Source organism: Taeniopygia guttata, chromosome 3, assembly GCF_048771995.1.
Source record: "Taeniopygia guttata chromosome 3, bTaeGut7.mat, whole genome shotgun sequence".
NCBI lineage: Eukaryota > Metazoa > Chordata > Aves > Passeriformes > Estrildidae > Taeniopygia > Taeniopygia guttata.
The window spans coordinates 74,751,892-74,764,641 of NC_133027.1; the positions used below are offsets into that span (position 1 = coordinate 74,751,892).

The 12,750-nt window shown below is 40.8% G+C and overlaps 2 protein-coding genes across 30 annotated transcripts in view; both read right to left on the reverse strand.

Annotated features, from left to right (window-relative positions):
- KIF25 (kinesin family member 25) overlaps positions 1-4,847 on the reverse strand; it is a 41,123-nt gene extending 36,276 nt beyond the window's left edge. Inside the window, exons 1-3 of one of the 4 annotated variants that reach the window (XM_030268386.4) lie at positions 4,587-4,847; positions 3,847-3,912; positions 2,077-2,139 (exon numbers count right to left, since the gene is read on the reverse strand). In XM_030268386.4, coding sequence (XP_030124246.4) covers positions 2,077-2,139; positions 3,847-3,912; positions 4,587-4,661 — 204 coding nt within the window. In that variant the 5' untranslated portion in view covers positions 4,662-4,847. The remainder of the gene's footprint in view (positions 1-2,076; positions 2,140-3,846; positions 3,913-4,586) is intronic. The other 3 variants (XM_072927148.1, XM_012572506.5, XM_072927149.1) reach the window with 3 other exon arrangements.
- Positions 4,848-9,212: 4,365 nt separating this feature from the next.
- The window catches only part of AFDN (afadin, adherens junction formation factor), a 114,496-nt gene continuing 110,958 nt past the window's right edge, over positions 9,213-12,750 (reverse strand). For 23 of the 26 annotated variants that reach the window (XM_072927150.1, XM_072927157.1, XM_030268379.4 and 20 more), the window contains 2 exons: positions 12,162-12,240; positions 11,236-11,387 (listed from right to left, as the gene is read on the reverse strand). In XM_072927150.1, coding sequence (XP_072783251.1) covers positions 11,243-11,387; positions 12,162-12,240 — 224 coding nt within the window. In that variant the 3' untranslated portion in view covers positions 11,236-11,242. Of the gene's footprint in view, positions 11,388-12,161; positions 12,241-12,750 lie in introns of those variants that run through there. The other 3 variants (XM_030268377.4, XM_030268383.4, XR_012055133.1) reach the window with 2 other exon arrangements.

A 12,750-nucleotide genomic window follows, 5' to 3' on the forward strand; every position in this document is an offset into this window, starting at 1 on the left:
ATTGGTAATTCAATTATATGATAACATAGGATATTGCCAATACTTAATTTCTTTGCTTTTACCTTTTTCTGAGTTATGTGAAAAATCACCTCATAGCAACAGGCTAACATCACAAAATTCTACTTTCTTGGGTCATACACCTGAGCACCAGATTACTAAACTGCTTCTGCAGTACCTGAATCCTCTTACTTATGCTTGAGGTGGATCTAAAAGGTTAAAACTGTGCCTTAACTTAGGGAAAAGGGCTGGTTACACAGCTGGATTAAGTGTCTCGGGAGATCAGATTTAATGCAGAAAGCACTGTGGAAGGACATGAAACAGAATAAAGACAAACGTGTTAACTGCTGAAGTCCTGAAGTAGTGGCTAATACACAGCCCCCAACTTTCTGCACCTGACAACACCAACTCCACTACAATCTGTAGGGTTGAAACAGTGCCATGCTGGGCCAACAAAGCCCTGCTCTGGGTCTTCAGAGATCACAGCAACCAAAGCAGTTTTTAAAGTTTGTGGAGAAGAATGCTTTCTCACAGTCTAAAATTACCTATTATGCAAAAGCAAATTTTATGGCCAACTTGAGAATTTTTTGAGATGTTGAAATCAAAAGGAAAATAGAAATAATGCAACTTTAAATATTTACAGGCATGAATGCAAGAAGAGTGATCTCAGTAGAGACTTCTTGTGAAATTCTGCACTATGGAAGAATCTGCATAACACTAAAAAATGCATTTTTGTAATTCTCTGACAGTCCCTGGCGCTTAAAATGAGCTGCAACTTCAGCTATTTTCCCCTGACACCTGTTCACATCTATCATTCACTAACCAGTATCAATTGCCTCTATTTTTGAAAGGCACTTGTCTCTTGCACAGACTTATTTCCTACTTTATTCACACCATATATTCTGTGACTGTAATTCCCTGTTATTTAAATTAACAAAGCATAGAAGAGACAAAAGACATGAAAGAGCTAAACCTACTCACACAATGGATTTGATTCAATTCCAAACATCTGATAACAACAGATAAAAAGCAAACATTTAATTGCAGTTTAACTACAGGTGAAATGGACAAAAACAGTACAGCATCCTGGAGCTGTTAGGATAAAGACAGATTGTATTTTCAAAAAAAAAAAAAAGTACTTCACTTATCAAAATCAATATTTTCATGTGGCTTTTTCACCTTCAAAAGCATGACTATTCTATTTACACATGCAGATGGGAGCTCTGTACAACATTACACCACCTTATCACTATTAGAAAAAGTTCTTAAAGTTCTTACAAGAAATAGAAGGAAGAGGTTGTTTTTTTTTTTTTTTGTTACAGGCTTTAAGGTCCCAGATATTGAGATTGATTCTATACAGTGTTTAGATGCTCTGAAGAGATAAGGATTTTCAAGATTCAAGTTACTCAGATGCAATATTTATAAACAGCTTCACAGAAATTCACACTAGTACTGCACCGAAATCAGTGTCTCATGAAAAATAAAGCATATGTATATAAACAATTGCAGTACTCAAGCCTTGTTATTAAGTAAGCTTAGGGTAGTTAAAACCTCCTTTTAGCACCTAATCTGCACCATCTGCACAGATTACCCTTGACACTCCATATTTCTCAACACTAAGATAAAAGCAAAAATTTCAATGCTACTGTCATTGCACCACTTTGTCTGTCAAGTTCATCTTTGTTGCAAAGGTTGCCTTGATTTTGGGATTTTCTCCACTAAAATAGTTTTATCATTCACCAGAGTTGTTCATAGGCCAGCACTTGCAAACCTGTGCTTGAGCATAGAAGCAAAAAATGGACTAAAACCTTTTTACAGTCAGCTTTACTATAAGCAGAAGTGAAACAACTACTCAATAGTGTTCTCCTAAGTGAAGTCTCAGTTTTGCAATCAGATCCATTCTGGCAGACTTGGTTCTACGTAAAGAGGGCTGCAGGGTTAGGACCTCAAAGACTGCTAATAAAAGCAAGGGCTATATAGGTAGATAAACAGACTTCCAAACAGGAAAAAGCAGGGCAAAATGAGGTCTACCTAGAAATCTGACAACCCCTCCAGTATGCTGCTGGGATAACAACATACCAGGCTAAAGAATACAGGAGAAGTGCTGAAATTCATCACTGTCTCAAGGATGTAAGGGAAGGTCTATAGCAGGAGATAAAATTTTAACAAGTGATGCAACCTATAGACAAGCATTTACACTGCAAATCCTAATTTATGGCAATCCTCATAAGTTTGTTTCCAAAGCTTCCCAGCTCACTCCAGACAAAATGAATCCAATTAGCTTTTACAAGTTAAGAACGAGACCTCTGTTAACCCTTGTCTGTGTGACTGAACTTGTTACAGCTCAATCACTCAGGCAGCTCCACTGGCAGATCTGAAGGATCAGGGATAGACAGTCAAGGGCAGTAGCTTTTCTGACCAGCATAGCTGGTAGAATATTATGACATATGGTGGAATATTGCACAACCTTAAATAGTACTCATTTTAATTAGTATTGTTTTTAATAGAGGGTCTTCTATTAAGGTAAAACTATTTCATAGATGTCAGTTCAGCTTGTACTTTCAGATTGCTGGGGCAAATTAACCAAGAAGAGGCACATTTTTAAAGTGTATTTAAATAACTGCCTGAATCAGTGCAAGAACAATTAGTGCAAGGTTAATTGCAAAGGATTTCATTTGACATTGTTTCTGACTGATGGTGACAACACTGCCCACACTCCTCATGTGTCTGTAGGTGCCCATTTCTTCCAGCACATTTTTCAATAAAATGAAGCAGTGCTCTATTTTAAAAACAAGGCTTCATTTTCTGATACACAGACAACTCCTTCCTACATCTGATATACCTTACCGACTAGAATAATTTATTTCTTGTGCTTGTGAGGATAAAAAATAATCAGCTGAAATACTTATGGCTTTCAATGAACATTGTAAAGAAGAACAAAGACAATAAAAATATTTCTTCAGAATAAATTAGTGTTCTTCTGTACATCTAGCAAAACTCATTTCAGATATACCACCTGTTTCCAGTTAGACTTTGAAAAATGTTAAACCCACTTTTATCCACGGGTGTTAGCAGCCCCACAGAGAGGGCAAATGGCTTCCCTAAGGTCACCCAACCAGTTAATGTTTCAACCTAGATTAGCAACTCTTGGCCAACAGTTTGTTTCACCACTAATACTCACAGCTGGCTCTGCTCTAGCAGCCTACATCTATATTCAAAATTCTTTCAATTTCTAAAATCCCCCCACTTTGAAGGCCCCAAACATTATCACAGGCTGCTCCTTATTTCAGTGAGGCTCTAAGAATAACCTATGCTTCTGTAGAAGGATATAAGGCAATGAGGGCACCCAGTTATTGCTTTTGCTGTGTGACAAGGCATATGTGCAACGATACCAGTACTGAAAACACACAGCAAGGCATCCCTGGTAAGTCTACTCCTAATGAAATGTCTCTCCTGCACTCTGTGAAAAGTTCTTTTCAAAGCATCATTCCAACTGCGTCTAAAAAGTATTCCTAAAAAATCTGCCATTGTCTTTTAGACAAACATGTTCCCTGTAAGAAGAAAGAAATATTCCACATTTAATGCTTCCAGAGTCATTCCCTTAGCTCAGCTTTCTAGATTTAAAACAATAGCCAACATTTACATTCAAGCTGACTTCTAGCTACTTAATCTGCCTGTCATTACGCTACTACTCATGATTTTGAAAAGAAAGAGATGCTGAGCCTTAACCCTTCATAGATTTTCCCAGCTGGTAAAGAGGGCAAAACCTGAAAAGAGGTAGGCAGATTTCAGTGTCTTTTTCTCTATTTCCACAAGAATTCTTTCTTGAAAAAAATAAACAACAGTCACCTCTGCAAGTTTTAGATGAAGGACAGCATTTTCAGTTTCCAGGACAACTATTCTTTCTTCTTTGGTCTAAGGAAGAAAACCCATCCAAATATACAAAAATGAAAATGAAAAAGAATATGAGTCTGATTAATACAGTTTCACTGTGATATTGCTAAATGCTCATTAGCCGTCATTACCATATTCCACCGTTTCTCAAACTTATGAGATCAATGGACTACCCACCCCCATCTCCTAATCACAACAATACTTGTATATGAGCATGCAAAAATTAAGATAAACGCTTAATATTCCTTTATTTCTATCTTTTGTGTTATGTTGCTTGCTTGTGTGGGAACTCATAGGTACGCAACTTAAAGCGCTTTGGCTTTGCGAAACCACCTCCTCCCGGCATTTTCCAGAACGTAGTCCTTAGACAAGCACTTATTTATTTATTTATGCATAAGCACGTGCAGCAGCATTATGAGAGGTCTTCAGCGGCGTCGTGGCCAGACGCTCCCTCAGCACAGGGCCGCTCCCGGGAGCGGGGCCGGAGGGAAGGAGAGCTGCTCGCTGCTCTGGCACTCTACTTGTACCCCCGCCCCAGCTGGAGCAGGCTCCTGCGGCTCGCGGGGGCCTGGCACGCCGCCCCACACGGCCGCACTGCAGATGCCCGCCCAGCAAGGAGCCGGGCCCGGCAGCGCCCGCCCGCCGGCCGGCCCCGCCGCACGCGCCCGCCCCGGCCCCGCCCCGCGCCCCCTCACGCGCAGCCGCTGCTCCAGCTGCCGCACGCGCTGCGCCCACACGGAGCTCGAGTCCAGCCCGCGGCGCGGCCGCATCGTCCTGCCCGGTCCCGCGCCGAGGCGGAGCGAGAACTCCCCCGACCCCGGCTCCAGCTCCAGCTCCGGCGGGGATTTAACGCGGGACGCGTCTGGGGCGGGAGCGCGGCTGCCATAGCGACGGGCCCGCCCCTTCCCCGCCCAGCGCCCTGCTGAGCGAGCGGCACCGTCTGCCAGCCGCGCCCCGGCCCTGAGTGGCAGGGCAGCCAACCAATCCGCGAGCAGGGCGCGAACGGGGCGGGGCCAGACGGGCGCTTGTGACCGAGCGCGCCCCGCAGGGAGGCTGAGCGGGGAACGGGCCGGGATCCTCCGCCTGCAGCTCCCGCGGACAAGTGACCTCAGACCTCTGTACCCATTATCCATGGGGCTGGGGAGCCTCCGCCTGCAGCATCCTGATCTCAGAGACCGTGGCCAAGGATTAGGGCACTAGGGCAGGGAGTGCAGGAACAGAAGGAAAGCCTGGAGCTCCCAAGGCCGGTGTAAGGCTACCCCACTCCTGGGCTCAGGGGCACAAACCTCGCATCAGTGCAAAGGGAGAGGAGGAGAAGGACAGAATTGAGAGAGCTCTGATGTCGGCTACACGACTTCCCCCCTAAGCAGTTGGTGATGTGTTCTTTGTGCTAAAGCTGTAAGGGCCACAAAGAAGATTAAGGGATAGGAACATCTGTTACACGGAGTGTCCTGGGGGAAGTGCAGCCTGGAGGAAAGGAAGGCTGAGTAGGATCCAGATAGTATGTGCAAATACCTTATGGGAGTATGAACACCACAGACTGCGCTCTGGCGCCCAGGGGCCAGGACAAGAGGCAGGAGTCTAAGGATAGTGTGAGGATAGTCGAAGACTGGCACAGGCTGCCCAAAGAGATGGAGGAGTCTCCATCCTTGGAGCTACTCAAACCCTGATTAGACCCAGCCCCGGGCAAGCAGCTGTAGCTGACCTTGCTTTGACGCTGAGATGGATGATGCAGCACAGAGTCTGTCCAGTAACTGTGAACACGGCTGCCATTAGGGCTGGTCGTAGGACAAGCACAAACCTTGTGGGTTCAGGCCGTGTGGGATTCCTGAGAAGCCACCCAGAGCAGAAGCTATTCATCCAGGTCACGGCGGGGGGTCTCACAGTGAGGTTTCCAAGGTGAAAATGTGACATGCATTACCAATATTACTTGGTACTCTACTGTATTGCACTGAAAGATTTACATGGTCTTGAAAGCAGTCATTATACTATTTGGCTATAAAATACATAAGTATACCAGATACAGACATGTCAGCTTCTTGGAAGTGGGAAATAGCACTATTTTTGCACTACAGTTATTTGGGTTTCTTTTTTTAAAAACCAATCCAGCATGATAATTACAGAGGAATCCAGTTCTGCAAAATAGCAGTCTCAAGTTACTCTCTACTCAACATGGTAAATGTGCTTCTTTATGGACAGTAGAAAATCCAAAGACACAGAGCAGTGAATCCATCCATGTTTGGCACAAAAGAGATAGTGCTCCTTTACTAAGGAACCCAGATACTGTCCATCTTTCACAGACCAAACCAAACACTGTGCAGCTCTATCCACAGTCTTCTGGGATCCTGCATCTTCAACAAGTTGCTACAATCTATAGCCTCTGTTTAAAAAATAAATAATAAAAAAAAAAAATAGACCCATCTGGCTGGTTGCAGTTAGGTTTGGCACACAAAAGTGTAACTCAGCAGTTCCTCCTTGCAACTAGTTCTACTTTGATGGAAAAATGAGAACTGACAAATGGATACAGGCTGAAAAACACTCCAAAAGTGCTGCAATGGTGTGGATGTTACAAGATGTTGGCATTAAGGCAGACAGGATTTTAATCAACATCAGCTATTTTGGGGAGGATGATTTAGTTGCTTGCAGGGTGTGACTCACAATTCTTGACAATGAGCTATGATTTTATATGTAATGCTTATCCTGCAGCAGCAATCAAGTCAGAACAATGTTATTTTCCGGAGAAACTCAGCTTCATCCCAGAAGGCTCACCTCTGAAGTGTAATAGTTAATCTCTCCCTTACTGTGGATTGTACCCACTATTAAAGAGATTAAGGATCTTGTTTCTGTAGGCTTTAAGAGACAAGATTTAACTTACTAGCACCCTTTGAAGTAGTAACCTACAACTGAGCATCCACTATTCCTGATATTTCTGTATGCAACTCTGAAGGTCAAATACTACTGAAAATTGTCCCATCAGTAGAAAAACAAATCTCAGTATGATGTGTGACTCTTCATAACAGCAGCAAATCTTATGGATTTTATTTCCAAAACTTAGGAGAAGTTGCTTGATGAATGAAATAGCCTGTTGGTGAGACCTGGGAAAGAATTATAAAATCCAACTCTCTTTTATAAATGAGACTGCCAGACTGGTGGACTCGCAGGCAGCACACCCTTCTGCACTGACTCTCTGCTTTGAAGAATCTTTTTTCCCCCAACTTTCATCAATTTGATCCCATATTCCCCCTGCAAATGCAAGGCCCTGCCATATTATAGATCCTTCTGTGGAACTTCAGGGCCAGAAATTTCATAGAACTGTCTAAATCCCCATTTAACTCTATTACTTTTAGCATCAGTGAAATACCACACGTGGATTATAAAATCTGTCACTGGATTATAAATCTTTGGATACTATTAAGTAAGCACTGTCTTGAATCCTTCTGAAGCATTTCACTTTAACCTCAGTGGTGGAACCAACAAGACCTAAGAGGTCCCAGCTCCATAAACTTCTGATGAGTTGTCCATTGCAACATTCCTAATGGGCAGAAAAGCATTTAGGGAAAAAGCCCAGGAGAGAAGGCTATTATCCCTCTTCTGCCAAACACAGAGAGTTTCTGCTGTATGTCCCCACATTTTCTACTGCCCCTATGAGGTGACATTCTCCACACTCAGCAGATGGTAACTTGAGACTGCTGTACTGCACATAGCCCATAAACATTATTTGGTGAACCTGTAAATATGTCACTGCACATTTTTGGTAACTGTAGTTGAGTTCTGAGCACCTGTCAGTAACAATAAACTGCAATTCTCTGGGCAGGTGTATTGCACTGTGGTCTCATTAAGTTCACCTGCCATTACAGCTGATTAAAGAAGTCAGCCAACTCCAAATTTTTAACCTGTGAAGCTTTGCCTTCTGGAACACACAACCGGTAACTGACTTGAGACAGCAGTATCATTTGACAAAACAGGAGGAAGAGCCAAGTCTTATCATCACATACACGAGTCACTGCATGTGTTTTAAGACTGCTACTACTGAAGCTCATTTTTTAACAGAACTATGTTTTGTGTTGTCTAATTGAATTAGGAGGTAAAGAACAGTCTTGTTTATTCTGCTACTTGTGTACTTATTGCTTGACATACAAATAGCAATCTGTACGATCAAGTATATTGCTAATTATTTCAGGGAATGGGATGCATTCTATGGACTCGGTCAACATCTCCATTTCCCTGCCTTTCCCTCAAACCCCAGCACGATTGTAGTACAGACTACCTAGAGGAGTTGAAAAACAGTATATATATGGATGATAGGTGCAGAAGGGAGAATGTAACACAGATTTAAAATTATTTGTTTTGTAGAGAGCTGACTGCATAGGCAAATATAACTTCACACAGTTATCACTGTAAGGGCCCTCGTCAGTAAAAGCACCAAGAGCTGTGCTGCCAAGGCTGACAGCTCATGTCCCTGAAGCAAAGCAGGTGCTGCACTGCCCAACAGCATCATACTAGTGTGCTCACTGAGCAAGCTCAACATGAAGGCATAGCCCAAAACTTTTTCCCCACTGAAAATATGTTACCTCTGCTGCACATCACACACAGTTCCTTTCATAATCCCTGGAATAGCTTGGTCTAGAAATAGAAGTTTCTATGACAAAGTTCGCAGCTGCAACAACTACAGACTCAAATACACCACTTTTTGCTTAGACTGAGGACTCATATATAGAAGAGCAAAAAAAAAAAAAAAGTTGAGTTCTTTTGAGGTTCTAGGAGGCTCTCAAATCCCATCTTCAGCAGATGCACAGCTACAGCAGAAGGCATCTACAGCACTTCACTGGGGCCGCGCTCCCTCCCCAAGCAGAGTTTGAACTGCTGACTCCCATTAACCACAGCAATCCCAGTGGAGACTCTGCATACACTATTTACTTTTCCAAAAGATGCCACATTCTAGGTTCTTCTTTGCTGTTACCAAAACAACTTTGCATTTAAGGAAGATACAAATACAGTGTGACTAGTCTGAATAATTGACACCAGTGGTATTTACTACTTCATAAACTGCTGGTTAAGCTGTAAAAATCACTTCAATCAAGTCAGCACTATAGGTATTAAACAGGCTAAGAAAGTCTCCTCTCTGATAACTGGAGGCCAGCCTCTGTTGATTCTCCATGTAAAATTAATTTGAAGTTTTCATATGAGATACACTGACTTTGCTCATAAATACATTTTAAGAGGACAGGCAAGGCAAAATATATTAAGAGCCCCTCTCGTTTATGATAATGTTGTTAGGAATGCAGAATTAAATAAGAATACAAAATACATTGAATGCAAAGTTAAATGCAATACAAACTTTATTAAAAATAGGTTGCAAGTGAAATACAGTAGAAATGAGAAACTACAGCAGTTTTGATGTCTTTTTTTTTTTTCAAATAATGCACAGACAAATATGAAAAGCACTTTTACACATATTCACACTTGACCCGAATGCCCAATAGCGGCCAAATCCACTCAACTGAAGGTTAAAGGTATTTTTTTTGCTAAGCCTTTTTCAGAGTCTAGCAGCAACAGTAATTCAGCCACAGCATAAGTTTTTTCCTCAAGAAAAATTTGTCACTGTAAGGCTGCTAGTGTTCTCAAGATAAATTGGGAGAGGCTTGCTTTTGCTGATGAACAGACATAGCAAGCATGCAGATCCTTCATTAACACTTTGAACCAGTTTAATCTTCTACTTCATATTTAACAGGTGAAACGGTAAAAGCACACTTTCAAATAAGAAACCTGAAATACGTAAAAAATATTTACACTCCAATTTTCATTAACTTGCATTTATTTATCATACAACTCTTATTAAAAGTGATTTCTTTCCTAAGGCAGTGAAAGTCTACCCCTTTGTATTTGGAAGTGTGCACAAATCCCTAAATATATATTTATAAGAGAACAATATAATACAGGGGAAAAAAATCATCTAAAGCCAGTAAAGGGCTTTGTCAAATAGAAAATTTGTTTGGAATCACAATATATATTGTCTTAACATCACACAATGAGAAAGACTCTGATGAGGTCCTTATTCCCAACATCATCAGCCACATAAGCATAGCTGAGTAAATAGTGGGAGGAAAAAGATTAACAATTAAAAATTAAATAAGGCTATAACAGTGTGAAAAAATAGCTTGAACTGCCAAAAAGGCTTTCAATACAACCATAATAGGATGTCAGTAAAGCCAGTTAGATGGAAGAGGAGCTCACTAGCACTGCCTCCTCAGCATGAGCAGGGATGGTTCCTTGTTAGCACACCAGCTCTGTCAATGACCTTATGAACATTCCCACTTCTAGACTGCAGTACTGAATTTGATGCTTGGCACTTCAGTCTTCTTCTCTAATATGCCAACTGAAATCATCATAGAAAAAAAAAAGCTATTGCTGGACTGATAATAGACTCATCAATACTGTCCCAGGCCTAACTGCCCAACAACTTCTATTCTGAATTTCTCACAAAACATACCCACATGTTCTGCTCACCTTCTAACAGTAATCCTTGCCTTTAACACACTACTAATGTTTTGGTCCTAGCTGATGAACGGCCACTAAGTGTAGCCTACTATCTATTGCTTATGTAATTTTTAATGAAACAGTTATCCAAAGGTTGTTATCTTCACATTTTTTAAAGTCTGAAGCACACATAGTGGGAATACACCAACGTAGACTTTTCCATAACTACAGATAAAATCTTAGGCATCCATTTTAGACCCAACAAATACATAGGAATAGAAACATTTTTATTCCAAGATTCTATCTAGAGAATGTGTGTTATTCTAGTACTAAGTAGTGGTAAGGTTTGTATTGATATGCTGATCCTTCAATGAACACCATACAGTATGTCACACTTATATATGAAACCTTAAGGTGGCCCAGACATTGGCTTCTTGTCAAACAACCTAAAATACTAATTACTAGTGCACAGTTTAGTTTAGGCAGTTCAAGCTATTCTCACTCTCTCTGCTCAGCAGCTAAAACAAAAGTGTGTCTGTAAAACACCAGGAAACAGAACTTATCTTTGACAAGTGCTACTTGGTCTGGTGCAAAAGAACTTTACCCCCAAAACAGAAAAAAGTTACCTTCACGTGATTTGTATCTTTAAAAATTTACAGTGCTTTCATTGTATAAGCCACAAGCTCCTGGCAAAGTAATCAGTTTTCCTGCTATTGCAACATCTCTAAGTCTTAATTAACAGTCTTAGATATAGAGGAATCAAAGTCACTCCTTTCAGAAAACATTCATTTTCTGTTCATACTTGGTAGTGTGCCCCCAGTCTCAATCCCTCAATTTGGAGACCATCCTTTACATCTGATAAGGTGCTTTAATCTTATTTTGTGTTCAACTCATTTTCCAGTTCCATTAGTTTCCTAGAAGCTTTTACTTTATTGGATACATCCTGACCCTGTGAAAAAAGTCGCTGGCGTTCCCTGAATGTCAGATTTTCTGGTGCTCCAGGTAAATCTGCATCTTGACTGGAAAGGAAACAAAAAGTATTTTTAATAATTCTCATCTACAAGATCCTTAAACATAATCATTCTTGATGACATGTAATGACAGCTTCTTGGACTACAGCAAAGTAGTCTCTGTTCTGTCTTCTGAAAGGCTTTGTTCCTCACACATACCTTTAACTCTGACATTGTGCTATCACTTAAGAGAAATTCATGACTTGACCATTTATTACATGTCAAAATAAATAGAAATGCCTGCCAATTTTCAACATGAATAGCAGGTTATAAACTAAGGCTCTGCCTGTGTTAGCACAGCATTACTGCTTTGGCTAAACTTGCAATCTTTTCTGTGGTGGCACATTTCTAAGAAAAAGCACTTAAAAAAAGAAAAGGAAGACAAACCTTTTCTTGTCCCATCATCAGTATGCTACACGGTAAAATCTCAATGAGATATATATATATACAGTTAAATAATTTACGCTTATTAGAAGTTTGGTAAGAATCCCACTGGAAAGGTACTGTACAGATTTATAAATACACCTAAACCAGCTGAAGTCACTCATTTACAATGATCTTTTTGTCTACTTAGCTGTAGTGCCAAAACTCATTGCTGTTCAGCAGTGCTTCAGATCAGCTAAGGATTTGTGAAGAGAACTTAGTTTTGTTTTATAGTAACCCATAATAGAGCCAACAGCAGAACTCTTGTGTAGCCCCCAGAGATACAATGATGACAACAAAAACCACTGCAGAAGTTAGCCAAATCAGTTGTATAAAAGTTAGTGGACTCCTGTATATCACCTTTTAGATCTTTTGTCTCTTGGATCCCGATACACTTCCCCAGCAGCTGCTCCTGTAGATCCAGTGTATGAATTTATTCCTTATGCAAAAGAAAGAAGTAAGTTTAAGGACGGTAGCTACAACACAAAAGTTTTATACTGTATTCCTTCAAAAAGGTGCAGTGCTTCTTTCAAGAAACAATCTCAAATGAGAATCATAAATAATCAGAGATCATATGACCTCTAGAATATTTAATCCCAGGACTATTAAATTCCAGCCCTCTTAAAATGGCTTATTTTTTATTTCTAATTTTGAACCCATTTTGTTTAGATTATCCAGCACATGCCAAATCATGGTCTTTATCTTATTATGGCTTATTTTAAAACAGACACTAGAAGCTGTTCACGGAGATCAACAGAAAGAGCAACACTCTTCATTATCCTGTGACAAACTCCACAGGAAGTAAGTTAGCTGCAGTTCCTCTCTTTCTGAGGCTAAAAGTAAGCAAAGATTAGTATTTACCATCTTTGCAATTCAGCAGAATCAGAATTTTAGTCTCTGTTAAGTCTGATACACAAACTATCACTTGGAAGACGGCCTCTTCCTTTCG